The following is an 18,295-nucleotide window of genomic DNA, read 5'->3' on the forward strand; positions in this document are numbered from 1 at the left end:
TATTCCTCTCTGTTGTGACCAAGGATTCCTCCTCAGTCACCGTATCATCATTGGGTCTCGGATTATCATCCCTTTACCCTCAGACCAAAGGAAGCATCAATGAGAATCCCTTCTGACCACCCCTGTCTGAGCCTCCAGCACACTCATCTCTACCTGATGAGGACTCCTCCTGGTTCAGGATTCTGGATAAGTTAGGTAGGGTGTTAGGAGTTAACATCTACAAGATGAAAGACCCTTGCACAAAACTCTTCAGCTTCCTCCAAATTCTAGACACCCTAGTGGAAATGGTAACCATTCTGAATCATTCGATCCTGCAAGAATTACAGACAAGAATGTGGGAGAATCCAGCCTCCTGTGCCCTAGTATCCAGGAAAATAGACCTAAAATAGAGAGTCCAGTCCAGAAAACTCTGGGTACAGTTTCCTCATCAGTTCATTGTAGTGGAGTCAGCATTAAAAGAAGCAAACACGAATATTCTCCCAACACTCAACCATGGAAAGTTCCCAGACTATTCTAGTGTGCCATACTTAATGCTCACATATCTGCACACCAGTTTTTTTATGGTGCAATATTCATATGATTGTATTCCAAAACTAAGGGCACTCCTTTCCTCAGTTCATGGTAACTCTGCATACCCACAACAGCTCCTGAATGTGGAAGAGTGTATCTGCCATATTATTCAATCAGTGTACAAAGCATTTAACATGAAGGCCTATTCCTCATTATTCTTCATTGGAGTATGCCAAATGACTCTGTTAAGGGCCCGTAGTTTGCATAACGATGTTCATGATAAGCTGGCAGAGGTATATCTACCTGGGAGGTTACCTCTTTGGAGACATACTCAAGGGAAAAGTTGTTCATATCAAGGAGCAACATGTAACAGGTCCAGTCCCTCTTGATTGGATCTGATCAACAGATGACTTTGAGATGGCCCTACTTTGCTTTTAAGCAGTCATACTTTCAGAGGCATCCCTTCTAGCAATTCCAGCAGTACCATGCTCCTCCACTGCTTCAGCAACAACAGCAACTTCAGGAATCAGGCCGGCAGCATGAAAGGTACCAGCCACAAACAACACAGCAGGTTCAGGCAAAACCTGGACCAAGTTTTTGATGAATTTCCAGTTCCAGCACTCAATCTGTCCAGTAGTGGGAGGAGAATCCCTCTCTTCTTATTTTATTTATTTATTTATTTAAAAGCTTTTATATACCGATGTTCATGTACTAATACATATCGCGTCGGTTTACAGAGAGCTAAAGTTGGAAATTACATCAAATGTGGGTACAAATAACAAGGCGAACTTCATATGAAATTATAGATAAAGCAAAGAACTTGTCTTACAACTATTACAAGTAATAATCAATTAAAGATATTAATGGATAACCAAAAAACTTAGATTTACATCAGACTTAGTAAGCATGAGTGGAGCATAACGCACATCTAACAAGGTAGAATCATGAGAATAAATCATAACATTATATAGTTACAGCATCAAACATCTAGCGTATTGGAATATGAAATGAGTGAATCTAACCCTGGATCAAGGATTAGGAGAGAGACCTTTAAGTGAAGGCTTTTGTGAAAAGCCAAGTTTTAAGCTTCTTTTTGAACGTTTGACTACAAGTTTCTAGATGAAGGTCCGTGGGGAGGGCATTCCATTGAATGGGACTGGCAATCGAGAATGCACGTTTCTTGAGCAATGACTTGGCTGGAGGTGCATATAGGGTGCCTAAGTAGCTGGTTCTGATTGGTCTGGATGATGCGTGATGACGAAGTGGGCAGTTTAGATCTAGCGAAGTTTGGGAATGAATGGTCTTGTGGGTTATGGTTAGAACTTTGAATATGATTCTAGATTTGATAGGGAGCCAGTGTAGGTTTTTTTAGGATAGGTGTGATGTGTTCTCCTCTACTAGAATTGGTTAAAATCCTGGCGGCCGAGTTCTGTAACATTTGTAGTGGTTTGGTGGTGATAGCTGGAAAGCCAATTAGCAGAGAGTTGCAGTAATCAATTTTTGAAAATAGAATTGTTTGGAGGACTGTTCTAAAGTCCTGAAAATGGAGGAGTGGTTTCAGCTTTTTTAATATGTGGAGCTTGTGAAAGCATTCTTTAGTTGTGTTCTTGACAAATCTTTTTAGGTTCAGCCTATTGTCGATAATAACACCGAGGTCTCTTACGTGTGAGGGGGAGATCATTAGAGGTGTGATTAGGTTGTTGGCAGCCTGCAAGTTGTCATCCAGAAGTGATGCGAAATTACCAAGGATGGTGGATACTCAAAATTGTGGAGTCTGGCTACCACTTGCATTTCTCCCAAATTTCCATGCTTCTCCATTACTCAGTTTTCAAACTGAATCCATCTCACTCAATGCAGTACCACCTGGAGGTGGAGTTGCTTCTCATACAGCAGGCAATAGAACCTGTCCCACCCAAACAACATAGCCAGGGGTTCTAATCTCACTATTTTCTTATCCCAAAAAAATCCAGGGGCTTGAGACCTATCCTGGAAAGAAGTCTGAACAAGTGTTTTTATGGGAGGAATTAGAGATGAACTCCCTCCACACTATTCTGCCCTTCATTCAGATGGGGGAATGAATGTGCTCTGGGTCTGAAAGATGCATATGCCCATATATCCATCCATCCCTTCCACTGACACTATCTGTCTATGCTTTGTGGTGGAATCTTCTCATTACTAGTATCAAATATTCCCCTTTGGTCTCTTAGCTGCATCAAGGGTCTCTACCAAATGCCTAGCTGTGGTAACACATTTCCGATATCAGGGTATATGTGTTTTCCATTACCTGAACAACTAGCTAGTTATGGCGACTTCTCAGGAAGGAGTGTTAACGTCTCTGCAGAAGACGATTCAACTCCTACAAAACTCTAGGATTCCTGGTGAATTTTGAAAAATCGACCCTCATCCAGTTTCTGAAAATAAAATTCATTAGGGCATTGATAGACACTGCAGGAGAGAACATTTGTTCTGACAGATCAAGTGAACTTCGCTTGGTGAACATGAAGCAGATAACAGCCAGGTAAGACCTTAGTTGTCCTCAGCCACATGGCAGCAGCAGTTCATGTAGTATTGTTAATCTGCCTCCATGTGTGAGTCCTGCAGTGGGACCTCCACTCCTAGTGGGATGTTTCCATCCAGGTATGGGGAGCACATAGGTGCCCCCTCTGAACTCCAGGGACTTGGTTGGCGGAGCAAGGCAGTTTCACATCAACCTGTAGAACTATGTGATCATACACTCCTTAAGTATCTTTCCAATCTTTTCAAGAAAAAGAGAATTCTTATCCAAACCAACAGCCAAATATATCAACAAGTAAGAAGGCACGGGATCATGGGGATTCTGCCAAGAGGCCAAAAAATATATGAATGGGCATGCAACCATCAAGCTATCCTACAGGTAACCTACCTTCTGGGGATTGCCAACACATTAGCAGATCGTCTCAGCAGGCTGTTTCACCATCATGAATTGTTCTTACATCAGTCCATAGCCAACAGTTTGACATTGGGTACAACTATCAATTGACTTCTCTACGTCGAAGAAAAGTGGAAAGATTTTGTTCCATTCTGCTAAGTCCATTCAAGATGTTTTTCTGCTCACCTGGAATGTAGAATGGAATATAGTATCAATCACACACAAAATGCCCAAAGATACTCTTATTCCAGAGCCTCCAAAATTGTAAACCACACATCAAACTAGAAAAGGCCACTGGTATACATTTATCAATTGCAAAATGTAGAACCACCAACAGTAGATCACTACTTAATTAGTAATACATTTGTAGGACCTCTGATCTACGTGAGAATGTTAGGCATACAAACTCATTTGTAGTGTACAGGTCCAAATTTAATTTATTAATCAAAAAATTTTTTCTTTTTCAAAATTTTAAAGATTTTTTTAAATGTTTAAAAACATTGCAAGATCCAGAGAGTGGTTTTCATTTTTTGAAAGGTTGACTCAGTTTCAAAGCTTGTGCGATGGTGATGCACTAAATGATTGCGAACAGCGTGGGTCTTGCAATGTTTTTAAACTTTTAAAAAAATCTTAAAAAATTTGAAAAAGAAAAAATGTTTTTGATTAATAATTGCCTAAATCCTTTTCCTGGGGGGTGACTCCCAATGTGGAATCTTGATCTTGCCTACAAACATCACTTTGCCCTTGTCCACATTAAATGTCATCTGCCATTTGGATGTCCAGTCTCCCAGTCTTGCAAGGTTCTCTTGCAATTATTCACAATCCTCTTATTTAATAACTTTGAATAATTTTGTATCAGGAAATTGGATCACCTCACTAGTTGTTCCCATCGCTAAGTCATTTATGGATATGTTAAAAAGCAGCAGCCCCGGTACAGATCTCTGGGGCACTCCACTATTCATCTTTCTTCACTGAGAAAATTTACTGATTAGCCATATTCTCTGCTTTCTTTCTTTTAGCCAGTTTTCAATCCACAATAGAACATTGCCTCCTATCCCATGACTTTTTAATTTCCTAAAGAGTCTCTCGTGAGGTACTTTGTCAACTGCTTTCTGAAAATCCAGATACACTAGCAACATAGAAACATGATAGCAGAAAAAGACTGTATGGCCCATCCACCCAATTAATTTACCATAAACTGTGTCCTCTGTAGACAGCAGAATGAATTAAGAACATAAGACTTGTCATACTGGATCAGACTAAAGGTCCATCAAACCCAGTATCCTGTTTCCAACAGTGACCAATCCAGGACACAATTACCTGGCAGGATCCCAAGGGGTAAATAAGATTTCCCCACCTTAATTAGCCATGATACATGGATGAAGTCATCTGATGGTACTAAACGGACCCTTTTAGCTCATAAAGCTTTTGCTCTATGGAGCATGTGTGGGAGTTATCTCGTGGGTGTTGTCTCATGAACCCCTCAATTGATTTTAGAGCTGTGTCTAGCTAGGTAGTCAACTCTCCAAGGAGGAGGGCTGGTATTAAACTAATTCATCCTGTCTTTGGAGAATCAAACTAATTCATCCTGTCTACGGAGAATAATATTTACGGCAAGCAAATTTGCTTTCTCCATTGACAAACAGGGCTGAATTAGCCATGATAGATGGGGAGTCCCAAGATAAGAATTGCAGCAGAGCATTTACTGAAAAAAGCAACTCAAGCCCACTATGGAGAGAAGGCCACTGTGTGAATAGGCTACACAAAACTGCTTGTCCAAATTTGTCACTTCTTGATAGAATGTCCAGACAGCAATGGGACGTTAAGGTGTGCACGGATGACTATATTGCAGCTTTGCAGATGTCTTCAATAGGCATGGCTTGCAGATGAGCCACTGATGCAGCCATGGCTCTCAATTGATGAACCTTGAGTTTGAAATCTGAGGGTCAGCTAGCACACAGCAGTGTGTGATACAGTCTGTTAACCAACTGGACAGTGTACATTTGGCCAGTGCTATACCCATATATTTAGGATGGGAAGAAACAGAAATATTGCAGGTTATAACGATGTGGTTGAGTTCTTTCTTGGTAGTAAGCCAGTGGTTCCCAACCCTGTCCTCGGGACCCCCCAGCCAACCAGTTAACAAACTTGCTTTAATAGGTAAAACAAAATTTCTCCATCCTTCTCATCTAGCTAGAGTAGTCCAGAAGTCAGAGCAGCTCTGGGAACGCCTTCTCCAAAGGCTGCACCTTCCTTGGCTTGTAAAACTAGCCTATAGTATTTTGTGAAGGTATGTGGCCACCTTTTTCTGGAGCAAGAGCCACAGCTTCTGCCCACGGGGAAGCTTGAGCATATATAGAATGAGTTTGAAGGGCCCAGGAACGTATTGTCCCTTCAGCTAATATAAGGGTGGCCACCTCCAGTCCTCGAGAACCACAAACAGGCCAGGTTTTCAGGATATCCACAATGAACATGCATGAGATAGATTTGCATGCACTGGCCTCCATTGTATGCAAACTTATCTCATGCATGTTCATTGTGGATAACCTGAAAACCTGACCTGTTTGTGGCTGTCAAAGACCAGAGTTGGCCACCCCATAAACTAATAAGATTAGGAAATTGTTTCCTTAACCATCTGGAGGATAAAGTGGATTTGAAGGCTGTCTCTCCTGTATAGCATCCTCCAAATTGAACAAACAACCTATTAGTCTTAAGATATGGATTAGTGACCTTCAGTTATCTAAGGAGGATCTGATGTAGATCCAAGAAACAGAGAGATCTATGTTTGCTATGACATTCTCCCTCCAGGAATGCTGGGAGAGAAATCATCCTTGAACTGTTTTATTTCAGCAGTGGACTCTCCAGTCCATCAAGCTTGCATCAGATATGACCACAATCCACGTGGAAGGTTCCAGACTCGCTCCCTTTAAGAGGTTCAGGTTCTCACAGGACAAGCAGGATGGTTGTCCTCACAAATGGGTGACATCGAGGATGGAGCCCACCACGGAAAACTTCTGTCAAAGTTTAAACAGAACTTTGACTGGCCCCTACTGGGCATGCCCAGCAAGGCACTGACCCTGCAGCCAGCAGGGGTCTCCCTTCAGTCTTCTTTTTTCCGCGCAGCAGTTGCCACGCGGTGAAAGGAGCTCCCTTACCACGTTCCTGACAGGAATTCGGTACTTTTCTTTCCGAAGAAAATTTGCCCCTCAGGGGTCTCCCTTCGACAAATTTTTGTCACCTTCGCGGAAACCGGTAAGTTTTTTTGCCTTTTTTTCCTCGACTACCGTCGAATTTGGCCCTCGAGGCCTGTTGGCACTTACCGAGCCCGCGACTAAATTTGGCCTTAAGCCATGGCGACGGGGTTCCGTCGATGTCCGGATTGTACCCGGACTATGTCAATCACAGACCCCCATAGGGTTTGTGTTTTGTGTTTGGGTAGTGAGCATGATGTCCTGACTTGCACCAAATGTGCCCTAATGACACCTAAGGGTCGCAAGGCCAGGATGGAGAAGATGGGGCTCCTCTTCCATGCACCCACCCCAACGCCATCGATAGCATCGACGTCATCGGAACCGGCACCGTCGAAATTGCACCACCATCGTCAACCCTCCGGTGACCGTCCACCATCGATGACTTCTCGGCCGTCGACTCCTGTCCCCTCCCCGGATGGGCGAGGAGACCGGAAGGACAAGCATCGCCATCGACAGCACAAGTCTCGGCCTGTCGAGGATCCACAGTCATCGACCTCTGAACAGGCCGAACCACCGACTAAGAGGCCTCGATCAGACTTGGCACCGTCCACGTCTCGTTCGCAGGCATCGAGGAAACCCTCACCCTCTCGGGGTGTGGGAGCCGTGATCCCACCGGTTACGGTGGTCCCTCCGGCTCTGCCTCAGCCTCCCTCTCCCGTCGAGCCGGGTATTGTTACCCCTGGTCTCCGGGCTGAACTGGACCGGCTGGTCCAGGAGGCCATCGAGAAAGCGATGCAAAGATTCCAACCTCCATTGGCACCGTCTCCGGCACCGATTCCGGCACCGCCACCGGCATCGACCCCGGCACCGACTCCGCCACCGAGGAAGGAACCGACCACCGAACCTTTGGTGGCAGCGCTGGCACCGCTACTACAACGTATGGAGGCACTTGTACATGCCCTTCCATCGATGATTCCAGTAGCACCGACAGCGCCATCGTCTCCGACTGGATTTTCATCGGCAGGAGAAACACCGTTCCTGATTCCCCCTTCCGGGGTGGTCCCATCGGTGCCTTCTCGTATATCTCCACCGATTTATCCTTCGGCTCCATTGGTTCCAAGACCGGCACCGACTCCATCGGCAGCACCGAAACCCTCGATGCCGTTCCCAGTACCGATTGTACCACCGGTTCCTCCAAGGTTTCCTTCGATGCCTTTGGATCCTCAACCAGGTCCATCGGGGCTTCAACCCCCAAATGATCCCTATGATACCTGGGGTGATGATACATCTTCTGACACAGATTTACCATCACCGCCTTCTCCTACAGAGAGTAGAAAAAGATCTCCTCCAGAGGATCTCTCCTTTATTAATTTTGTAAAGGAGATGTCCGAAATTGTACCTTTTCAGCTGCAATCTGAGACCGATGACAGACACCAGATGATGGAACTGCTTCAATTTTTGGACGCTCTAAAAATCATCGCTTCCATCCCCATTCACCAGGTGTTTCTCGATCTCTTAAAGAAAAACTGGGAATCTCCTTCATCTGTATCACCAGTTAACAAGAAGGCTGACTCCACATATCTCGTCCAGTCAGCACCAGGCTTTCAAAAGCCTCAACTGGATCATCGCTCTGTTGTGGTTGAGTCCGCACAAAGAAAGGCCAAGCGTCTAAAGCCACACTCCTCCACTCCGCCTGTCAAGGACAATAAATTCCTGGACAGTGTGGGACGGAAAGTGTACCATGGAGCTATGCTGATTTCACCAGATCAATTTCCTGGAACTTCGGTCAATCCGCTATGCGCTCCGAACTTTCAAAGATCATCTATTTCATCAGATAATCTTAATCCAGACGGACAACCAAGTGGCCATGTGGTACATAAACAAGCAGGGAGGCACAGGCTCCTTCCTTCTGTGTCAGGAAGCTGCGCAGATCTGGGCGGAAGCCCTCTCCCACTCCATGTACCTCAGGGCCACTTACCTGCCGGGAGTAGACAATGTATTGGCAGACCAGCTGAGCCGTGTCTTCCAACCACACGAGTGGTCACTCGATCCTCTGGTAGCGACCTCTCTGTTTCACAAGTGGGGTTCTCCCCGCATAGACCTCTTTGCGTCCCCTCAGAACCACAAAGTGGACGATTACTGCTCTCTCATTCGGAGCCAGCACTCTCGGCCGAGAGATGCATTCTCCCTCAAGTGGACAACCGGTCTGCTCTATGCATTCCCTCCACTTCCTCTTGTGTCAAAGACTCTCGTGAAGCTACGCCAGGACGGAGGAACCATGATCCTGATAGCACCTTACTGGCCACGCCAAGTATGGTTTCCAATACTCCAGGATCTCTCCATCCGCAGGCACATTCCTCTGGGAATGGACCCGCATCTGCTCACTCAAAACGACGGATGCCTCCTCCATCCCAACCTCCAAGCCTTGTCCCTGACGGCATGGATGTTGAAAGGTTAGTCCTTCAACCATTTAACCTTTCAGATTCCGTTTCTCGGGTCCTGATAGCTTCACGAAAGCCTTCCACAAGAAAGTCTTACTCATACAAATGGAAAAGGTACACATCATGGTGCACTTCTCAGTCCCTTGATCCCCTTTCCTGTCTAATCTCCAAATTCTTGGACTATTTATGGCATCTCTCTGAATCAGGTCTTAAAACCTCTTCTATCAGAATGCATGTCAGTGCGGTAGCCGCCTTCCATCAGGGTATTGGGGGTAATCCTATTTCCGTACAACCCCTAGTAACACGCTTTCTTAAGGGCTTACTCCATCTCAAGCCACCCTTGCGTCCTCCGGCCCCATCCTGGGACCTTAACCTGGTTCTTGGTCGTCTAATGAAACCTCCTTTCGAACCTCTGCACTCCTGTGACTTTAAATATCTCACTTGGAAAGTGTTATTCCTTTTGGCTGTTACTTCAGCTCGCAGGGTTAGTGAATTACAGGCCCTAGTTACCTATCCGCCTTACACTAAGCTCCTGCAGGACCGGGCGGTACTCCGCACTCACCCTAAATTTTTACCTAAGGTAGTTTCGGAGTTTCATATCAATCAATCTATCGTACTACCTATCTTTTTTCCCAGGCCCCACTCCAACTCTGGAGAGCAGACCCTGCATACCGTAGACTGTAAACGGGCTCTAGCTTTTTACCTAGACCGTACAGTTTCTCACAGGAAGAGCACTCAATTATTCGTCTCTTTCCATCCTAACAAGTTAGGACAACCTGTGGGTAAGCAGGCTCTTTCTTCCTGGTTGGCGGACTGCATTTCTTTTTGCTATGAGCAAGCTGGCATTCCTTTTCAAGACCGTGTTAAAGCACACTCTGTGAGGGCCATGGAGACGTCAGTGGCACACCTTCGATCGGTGCCGCTTCCTGACATCTGCAAAGCTGCAACCTGGAGTTCTCTCCATACCTTTGCAGCCCACTATTGTTTGGACAAAGCTGGAAGACAGGACTCCATCTTCGGCCAATCTGTCTTGCGTAACCTTTTTCCAACCTGATGTACCAACACCCTTCCACCTGCCCGGTAGGGTGCGGATGCCCTTTCCCAAATTCCACCCCAGTTGTTGTGCCTCTTGCACACCGTTGGGTGCATTTGGTGCAAGTCAGGACATCCTCAGCTCGGTACTCACCCATTTGTGAGGACAACCATCCTGCTTGTCCTGTGAGAAAGCAAATGTTGCTTACCTGATGTAACAGGTGTTCTCACAGGACAGCAGGATGTTAGTCCTCACGAAACCCGCCCGCCCTCCCCGCGGTGTTGGGTTCGTTTTATTTTTACTTTCTAGGCACTGCCTGTAGCTTGATAATCAGACTGAAGGGAGACCCCTGCTGGCTGCAGGGTCAGTGCCTTGCTGGGCATGCCCAGTAGGGGCCAGTCAAAGTTCTGTTTAAACTTTGACAGAAGTTTTCCGTGGTGGGCTCCATCCTCGATGTCACCCATTTGTGAGGACTAACATCCTGCTGTCCTGTGAGAACACCTGTTACATCAGGTAAGCAACATTTGCTATATCAGTCTATCAAGACAAATTCTCCCATACAGTCATCAGAAGGGTAAGACAACTTCGCAGTCCTGCGATTCTGAAGACCACTGAAACAGGAGCGAAACCTGCAGAAGCTGCATATACACCCTAGCCTATTGGACCAAATCAAGGTGGCCACCATGGAACACAGGACCTGCAGAAAATCCTAAGCTCTATGGGCTCTTTGAGAGAGAAATGCCTGTACCTGAATCACCATCTTGATTATTCTTTTATATGTCAGGGAACTCAGCCAACTTTGGTGCTGAAGAAAGCTCCTAGCTAATCCAGAGACTGGGATGGAACCAGATTGATCTTTACTACCTTAACTAACCTAAGTCTTTTAGGACTTGTAGCCATCTGGCCTTCCTTGAAAGTTTTTCGCTTTTACTAGCCAGTCATCGAAGTACAAATGAACCATAATACCCTCTCTTTGCAAAAAGATCTCAACCTTAGTGCCACGGCAGGACCGAAGAGAAATGATCTGACATGGAAATGCTTTCCTAGAATGCAAAAGTGAAGAAACCTCTGAAGCTCTTTCCTGATAGGGAAAGAGCTGATGAAGACTAGAATGGGTAAGGAATTTAAAAAGATGTGAGATAAACACATATGATCTCTAATGGCCACAGGATGGAAACGAAGAAGCTGGGTAACCTGTATAAACTTTTGGTGTTACATTTCTGCATGGGGATAACCTGCACAAAGGGGCATTTACAACCTAATTATCTTGTTGAGCAGACTGGATGAACCAGGGGCATAGGATGACTGCTGAAGTTGGTGGTGTATCCAAAGATTTACTGCTGCCATGTGACCAACTCTCTGAGCTACCTCCCCAGTCTGACATCATCAATAAAGGCCAGGCTCAAAATGTCTCCTTTGATATGCTAACATATATGACATTCAGCCGGCCGTTGATGATGTCAGGCTGTGGGAGGTAGTTCAGAGTGTTGGCAGCCCAGAACAGGAGCTTTACTTTATTGGCAACTGATGCCAGCAGCTAGGAACAGCTCATGGTTGAGGTGAGTGATAGGATAGGATGAGATGCCCCCTCTTCTGCTGCCGTCCCTGCTAAGGTACCCAAAAGGGATGCACTCTCCGAGAGACAGCCCACACCAACTCACCATACAAAAGAAAATTCAAATTCTGGTGTCACCTCAGTAACAGCCACACAAACACTTTTCACTGCCAGAAACTCTTTGAAGTAACACTTGAGAAGTTTTGATTTTCAGTCACCCTGAGATTGTTGTGAATTAGTGAGAAGAGATGGAGGGGAACAGGGAACACACACAGATTTTGTCACAAAACCCTCCTATCATCTCTTCTTCTTACTCACCTCTTCTATTTCATTCCCCCTCCCCTCTCAGTCACTCATCCCTCCTTCCCACTTACTCCCTCGCTCTCAGGCGCACACACACACTGGCTCTTTCCCTTCCCTCTATCGCTTGCCCCTCCCTCCCACTCACCCCTACCCTCTTAACACTCACCCCTCTCTGCCACTCATCTCATACCTTCCCTCTCAGTAACTCAACCTATCCCTCTTACTCACTACCACTCGGGGTATCATCTCAGTGGGGAGGGATGGGAACCCCTCCAGCGTATCACCACAGGGCCAGTGCTGGCAGTTTTGCTGCCCTGTGCAAACAATTACCATGCTGGCCCCTCCGTATTCTGTTTTTTTTTTTAATGCTTAATTTGTATTATTTTTCGAATTGAGACCAGTGCCAAGGGTATTAGGCACCTTAAGTAAATCTTTCAGCTTTGTGCCCAGGCCTCCCTCTATCACAGCCCTGTCTACACGCACTTTAAAATTATGCATTTATAATACAAAATTTTACATGAAAAATGACCTTCAAAGTAGTATTTGAAGTAAAACTATCTCTGGAACCACAAAGTAAATGGATTACCATCTGTAACCCTGAGCCTTGAAACATGGCTTACATGCACTGAAGTCTTTCCAGAGTTACCACCAGCCTCGTGGAGACATCATAAAAAATCTGAGATGGAAGTGACAAATTCTAGGGAATAACCATTCTGTATTACATCCAAGACCCACTGGTTTGAAGTAATGTAGGTCCACTCTATAATACCATTGAAGGTGACCGCCTGCTGGGACCACCAAGCTAGGGACTCACTGGACATTGCATGGACCGGTTAGGTCCAGAGGAACCAGCAATATCATTTCTTGGCTTTCTGGCTCCACAAAAGGACTGATTTCTACCATTTGGACTGGTTTAGCAGGATTCAAGAAAAGGAAATTAACAGATAAGACTAAATTTCTCCTTTTTACCCACAGACATGGACTTTTACAAAATTTTTCACCCAATATGCTGGTAAACTTGCATGCATATGTCTTGTTCATGAGTAAGTGTATCCGAACTGAGCAATGATATTCCTGGGGCCAAAGTTGAGGAAGGGTATGCACTTATTGCTTATTTTTCTATTTTCCTAAGACTTGCCATACTGGGTCCGGCCAAAGGTCCATCAAGCCCAGTATCCCGTTTCCAACAGTGGCCAAGCCATGTCACAAGTACCTGGCAGGATCCCAAGGGGTAGATAGATTCCAAGCTGCTTATCCCAAGAATAAGCAGTGGATTTCTGCAACTCTTCCTTAACAATGGTTAATGGACTTTTCCTCCAGGAACTTGTCCACACCTTTTTTAAAAGCAGCTACACTAATAAGCTTTCACTACATCCTCTGGCAATGAATTATTATACCTGTAAAACTTCCTAAACATTTTCTGTGCACATAAGTGCAAGTGAAACTGTGTGTGAGTACATTCAATGGGATAATTTTCAAAGCTGTTTATGCATGCAAGTCTGTTTTGAAAATTAGTGTAAGTTGCATGTGTTTTTGCTGTTTAATTTAAGTGAGCTATTTGAAAATTTCCCTCATAACGACCTATCTTTACTTTCCTTCTTTTTGATTGTAAATCCTTTAGGGCAGGAACCTTTCCATCTTTCTCTACTTTGCAACATACATTAACACATTAAAATAATGAAATGGGATATTCTTGGTATTTGCATGCAAATGAGCTCCAATTTATTTGTGAAATTATGCTTATTGCTGCATTGACTGGATTCTGAAACTGGAAAGGGAAATCACATAACCAAGCTGAGAGGAATTGTCCATTTTAAAAGATCCAGTATGCATCCACAAAAAATATTTTAATTGATTGTAAACATTTATTCTGAATTCTGATGATTAGGGTAATTTTAAATGCACTTTTTGCCTGATTTCCCCAAAGTTCTTCTGGAGAGAATTCCTTGGGTTCCACCTGAATGCATTGAACATCCTAAAAATCTGAACCTAGCAGCAGATAAATGGAGTTTTGGTACAACTTTGTGGGAGATTTGCAGTGGAGGGGACAAGCCACTGAGTGCATTGGATGCTCAAAGGGTAAGTGAGGTGGTTTGTAAATCTTGAAGGAATTACCATAGTTGCTGTAGTCCATGAACAGTCTGCTGACAAGAGAGCGAATCATTGCACCACTGCGCAGATTTCTAATTATTGCCCATTAATTTAACATAGTTACATTTAGAGGTATATAATATTTGGAATTTTGGTAAGACATCTGGTTATAAATACATTTTTTATGATTTTATGGTAGAAACTACAATTTTATGAAGATAGGCATCAGCTTCCAGCACCAAAATGGACTGAACTGGCAAATCTTATAAACAACTGCATGGATTATGAACCAGATTTCAGGCCTTCTTTCAGAGCCATAATACGAGACCTTAACAGTTTGTTTACACCAGGTCAGTTGATGGAATTCTTTAAAATTTCTTGTTAAATGTGAATTGTTTGTGTTAACTAAAATATTCATGAGCTGCCATACATTTTATCTGGTTGATCTGCTTTCTTACATGCTATAATTTTAGCAGGGCTAGTTCTGATTTTAAATATAGATTTAAAAGTGTTCTTTTTCAGGAAGCTGCAGTAAATCATTATTTTTGATCAGCTACTTTCACAAATTTTAAACTTTTCTGAAAGAAAAATTTAAAGAAATGATAAAGGACATCAGAGAAATTAGAAGCCCTATAGCTTTTCTAAAACTGAACTATTGATAGCAAGGCACAATGTTTTATGTACAAATTCTTCTGAAAAAATAGCCAGGTGGAAATTTCTAAATCCTAGACTACTGATGGATTTATTTTACGGATCAGTTCTTCCTTCATAGAAATTACGACATTGGTCTGAAATTAAGAACATAAGCTAATTCACTGTTAGTTTGTTTTTGCTGTATATATGCAGCAGTTTCATAAATATTTTCCAAGCAATTCTCAATCCTTAAATTTATATGTTCTCATACTATGTGGTGTATTCATGAAATGCCTGTTTGTTAATGCAAAGTTTAGACTGTTGAAGACAGTACTGTAGATTCCATTGTGTTTTATTTTTTTTCACCCAGATTATGAACTGTTGGCAGAAAGTGACATGCTGCCAAACAGAGTTGGAGCTTTTGGGTTTTCTGGGGCTTTTGAAAATCAAGACCCAACACAGTTTGAAGAGAGACATCTTAAATTCCTTCAACAACTTGGCAAGGTACAGTTTTAATTTATATTATATATTGTGCTCTATTTTGGGAGGTGTTTAGTGTGTCTTTATATAGTGGCTATAGAAAGTCTATACCCCCTTCCAAAATGATCACCTTTTGTTGCCTTTTAACCTGGAAGTAAAATGCTTTAAATCAGTGTTTTTCCATGTATTCACACATTCTGTCTCACAACTATCAAGTGAAAAATATATTCCAGAATTCCTTAGAAAATTAAGTTGAAATAAAAACATGAAATATCTTGGCTGGTAAGTCTACACCCCCCTTTGTACTTAAAGCTGCGGTGTAACAAATTGCCTTCAAAAGAGCACACCAAGTGACAGCCCTACCTGTGTTAAATTGTATTAATTCGCATGATAGGATAAATTCAGCAGCTCATGTTGGCTCTCTCTGCTACTTAGTACATTTCAAAGCAGAGACCCAACCTTGATCATGAAGCTGTCAAGAGAACTCTGAGACAAAGTTGTGGAAAGGCAGATCTGGGGATGGGATTAAAAAAATATTGCAAAGTCCTTGAGTATCCTTTGGAGCATGGTCAAGAAAATTAAGTTGTAGAAGATGACACCACCGAAACCCTGCGTAGATCAATCCATCCATCGAAACTGGATGACTGAATAAGTAGGAGACTGATCAGGGAGGCAACAGAGGCCAGCGGCAACTTTGAAAGAGTTATAGGTTTCCATGTCCTATGCATATGTTGACAGTATCTCAAACACTCCATAAATCTGGCCTGTTTGGTAGGATAGAAAGAAGAAAGCTATTACTCAAGAAAGACCTTCTTGAATTCTGTTTGAAGTATGCAAAGGAACATTCAGGAGTTACTGTAGCCATGTGGCAAAACGTTTTGTGGTCTGATAGAATTAATATAGAACTTCGTAACCTGAATGCAAAACAAACATTTGGTGCAAGCCCAATACAGCACATAACCCAAAGAACATCCCTACTGTGAAGCAAGGTGGTGTCAGTGTCATGTTATATGGATGTTTCTCATCAAATGAGACTGGGGACTCTTGTCAGGATAGATACTTTCATAGCAAAATTTTGGATTGTAGGAGCATATTTAAGGCAATTTGCAGTAAAAAGCCAAACGGGTCCCCATAGTTCTATTCTGAAGTTGGAGGTCATAATTTTGATGGTGATCACCTTGGCCCATGGAGTCAATGAGTTGCAAGCCCTAGTTACTTGACCACCTTATACAATGTTTTTTCATAATAGGTGGTCCTGCGAATGCATCTTATGTTCCTGCCTAAAATAGTGTCAGAATTCAACCTTAAGCAATCAGTCATCCTGAGGCTCCACATTTATAAAGATGAACAGGACCTGCTCAGTTTGGACTACAAAAGAGCCTTATCTATCTGGAGCAAACTAAAGCCACTTTTGTTTCTTTTGACTTAAATATGCCTGGAATTGCATAGTCAAATACACATTGTCTAATTGGATGACTGATTGCATTTCCTCCTGCTATGCCCTTAGGAAAGCAAAAGGATAGATGCCACAGTCTTTATCAATTCTTTATTGTGGTGGAGACGTGTAAAAACAAATGCCCGACTCAGGCCAAGTTTCGCCGCTCTAAAAGCAGCTGCCTCAGGGGCTTAGACACTCATTTGGACTCAAACCCATTAATGGCTTCAAGCTTATGGTGTAATATCATTTAAACAGTGATCCGCAGTGGAAACGTATCTTTAATGATATGTGACTGGACACAATCTTGTAGAAACCATTGTGCCTAATGGTGTCTTTCTGCCTGAGTCGGGCATTTGTTTTTACACATCTCCACCACAATAAAGAATTGATAAAGACTGTAGCATCTATCCTTTTGCTTTCCTAATGGCTTTTCTAGATTGCCTACCTTCTTGTTTTGTGGCTCCTGCTATACCCTGGCAGATCTAACTCTGGAATGACATATCCAGACTTATAAAGTTAGAGCCATAGCTTCATTGGTGACTCACCTGAGGTTGGCTTTCATGGAGGAGAGCTGCACAGCTGTGATGTGGAGTTCAGTCCCACATTTAAACCTCATTATTATTTGGAAACTGACTTCCGATGGCAATAGATTTGTTGACTATATCATACAACATCTCTTTGAGGGGTGAAACACAGCTCCTTCCCCCATAAGGCCTCATTTTATTTCAGGTTTTCTTCCAACAAAATTTTATATATAAATACAAATGGGGTTCTCCCAGAAAAACATTTTCTTTTTGGTGTTTGTGTTTTGAAGTTTTTCACTTTTTGATTTGAAGGCAACCCATAGCTAGGGATTCCCATATCTGGGTTCTGAGTATCCACTTATTCTCGGAGAAAGCAGAGTTGCTTACTTGAAACAGGTGTTCTCTGAATGCAGCTGGATATTCAGTCCACACAAACCCTCCCTTCTTCACTAGGAGTCAGCTTCTACTTAAACCCTATGCAATGCTAATGATGCAGGAACAAACCACACATGCTCAATAGAACTTGTAGTAAACTCTAGAAAGCTCTTCTAAGAAGATTCAGTCCTGGGCTCTCATTAATGACATCACCCAATATGTGGAATACATATCCTGCTGTTCTAGGAGAATACCTATTACAGGTAAGCAACTTTGCTATCTCTGCAAATTTATGCAAATATATAGCATTTCAGAAATTTTCCTGTATCATTTTGTGACTCTCGTCACAGAATCTACCCTTTAACTGCCATAGGAAACTTGAGACTGTGCATATGATCTAAAAGTTAAATTGCATTCAGAAAAGAGACTTAAGCTTCTTTCCTCCTGGGATTACATATTACCATTGCAAAATTCGGCCATTAATTGTTGAAATATACACTACAAACTTTAAGATTAAATAAAAGCCATTGGCTCACACTCACAGAAATGCAAACTACTCATTTGACAAATCCAAGTTAAACTACTTATTTACTTTGCAGGGTAACTTTGGCAGTGTCGAGATGTGCCGATATGACCCTCTACAAGACAATACTGGTGAGGTTGTGGCCGTGAAAAAGTTACAGCACAGCTCAGAAGAGCATCTAAGAGATTTTGAAAGGGAAATTGAAATCCTTAAATCACTGCAGCATGATAACATTGTAAAATACAAGGGAGTCTGCTACAGTGCTGGTATGTAGAAAATATAAAAGATGT

At 43.1% G+C, this 18,295-nt stretch overlaps 1 protein-coding gene across 7 annotated transcripts in view; it reads left to right on the forward strand.

The window, feature by feature from the left end:
* Nucleotides 1-18,295, forward strand: part of JAK2 (Janus kinase 2) — a 419,848-nt gene that overhangs the window by 303,655 nt on the left and 97,898 nt on the right. For all 7 annotated transcript variants that reach the window (XR_003858317.1, XM_029613659.1, XM_029613675.1 and 4 more), the window contains 4 exons: nucleotides 13,869-14,020; nucleotides 14,232-14,382; nucleotides 15,036-15,169; nucleotides 18,082-18,271. Coding sequence is in view for 6 of the 7 variants with exons in the window: in XM_029613659.1 (XP_029469519.1) it covers nucleotides 13,869-14,020; nucleotides 14,232-14,382; nucleotides 15,036-15,169; nucleotides 18,082-18,271 (627 nt within the window). In the remaining variant the exon portion in view is untranslated. The remainder of the gene's footprint in view (nucleotides 1-13,868; nucleotides 14,021-14,231; nucleotides 14,383-15,035; nucleotides 15,170-18,081; nucleotides 18,272-18,295) is intronic.

The sequence above is a fragment of the Rhinatrema bivittatum genome, chromosome 1, assembly GCF_901001135.1.
Source record: "Rhinatrema bivittatum chromosome 1, aRhiBiv1.1, whole genome shotgun sequence".
In the NCBI taxonomy this organism is placed as follows: Eukaryota; Metazoa; Chordata; class Amphibia; order Gymnophiona; family Rhinatrematidae; genus Rhinatrema; species Rhinatrema bivittatum.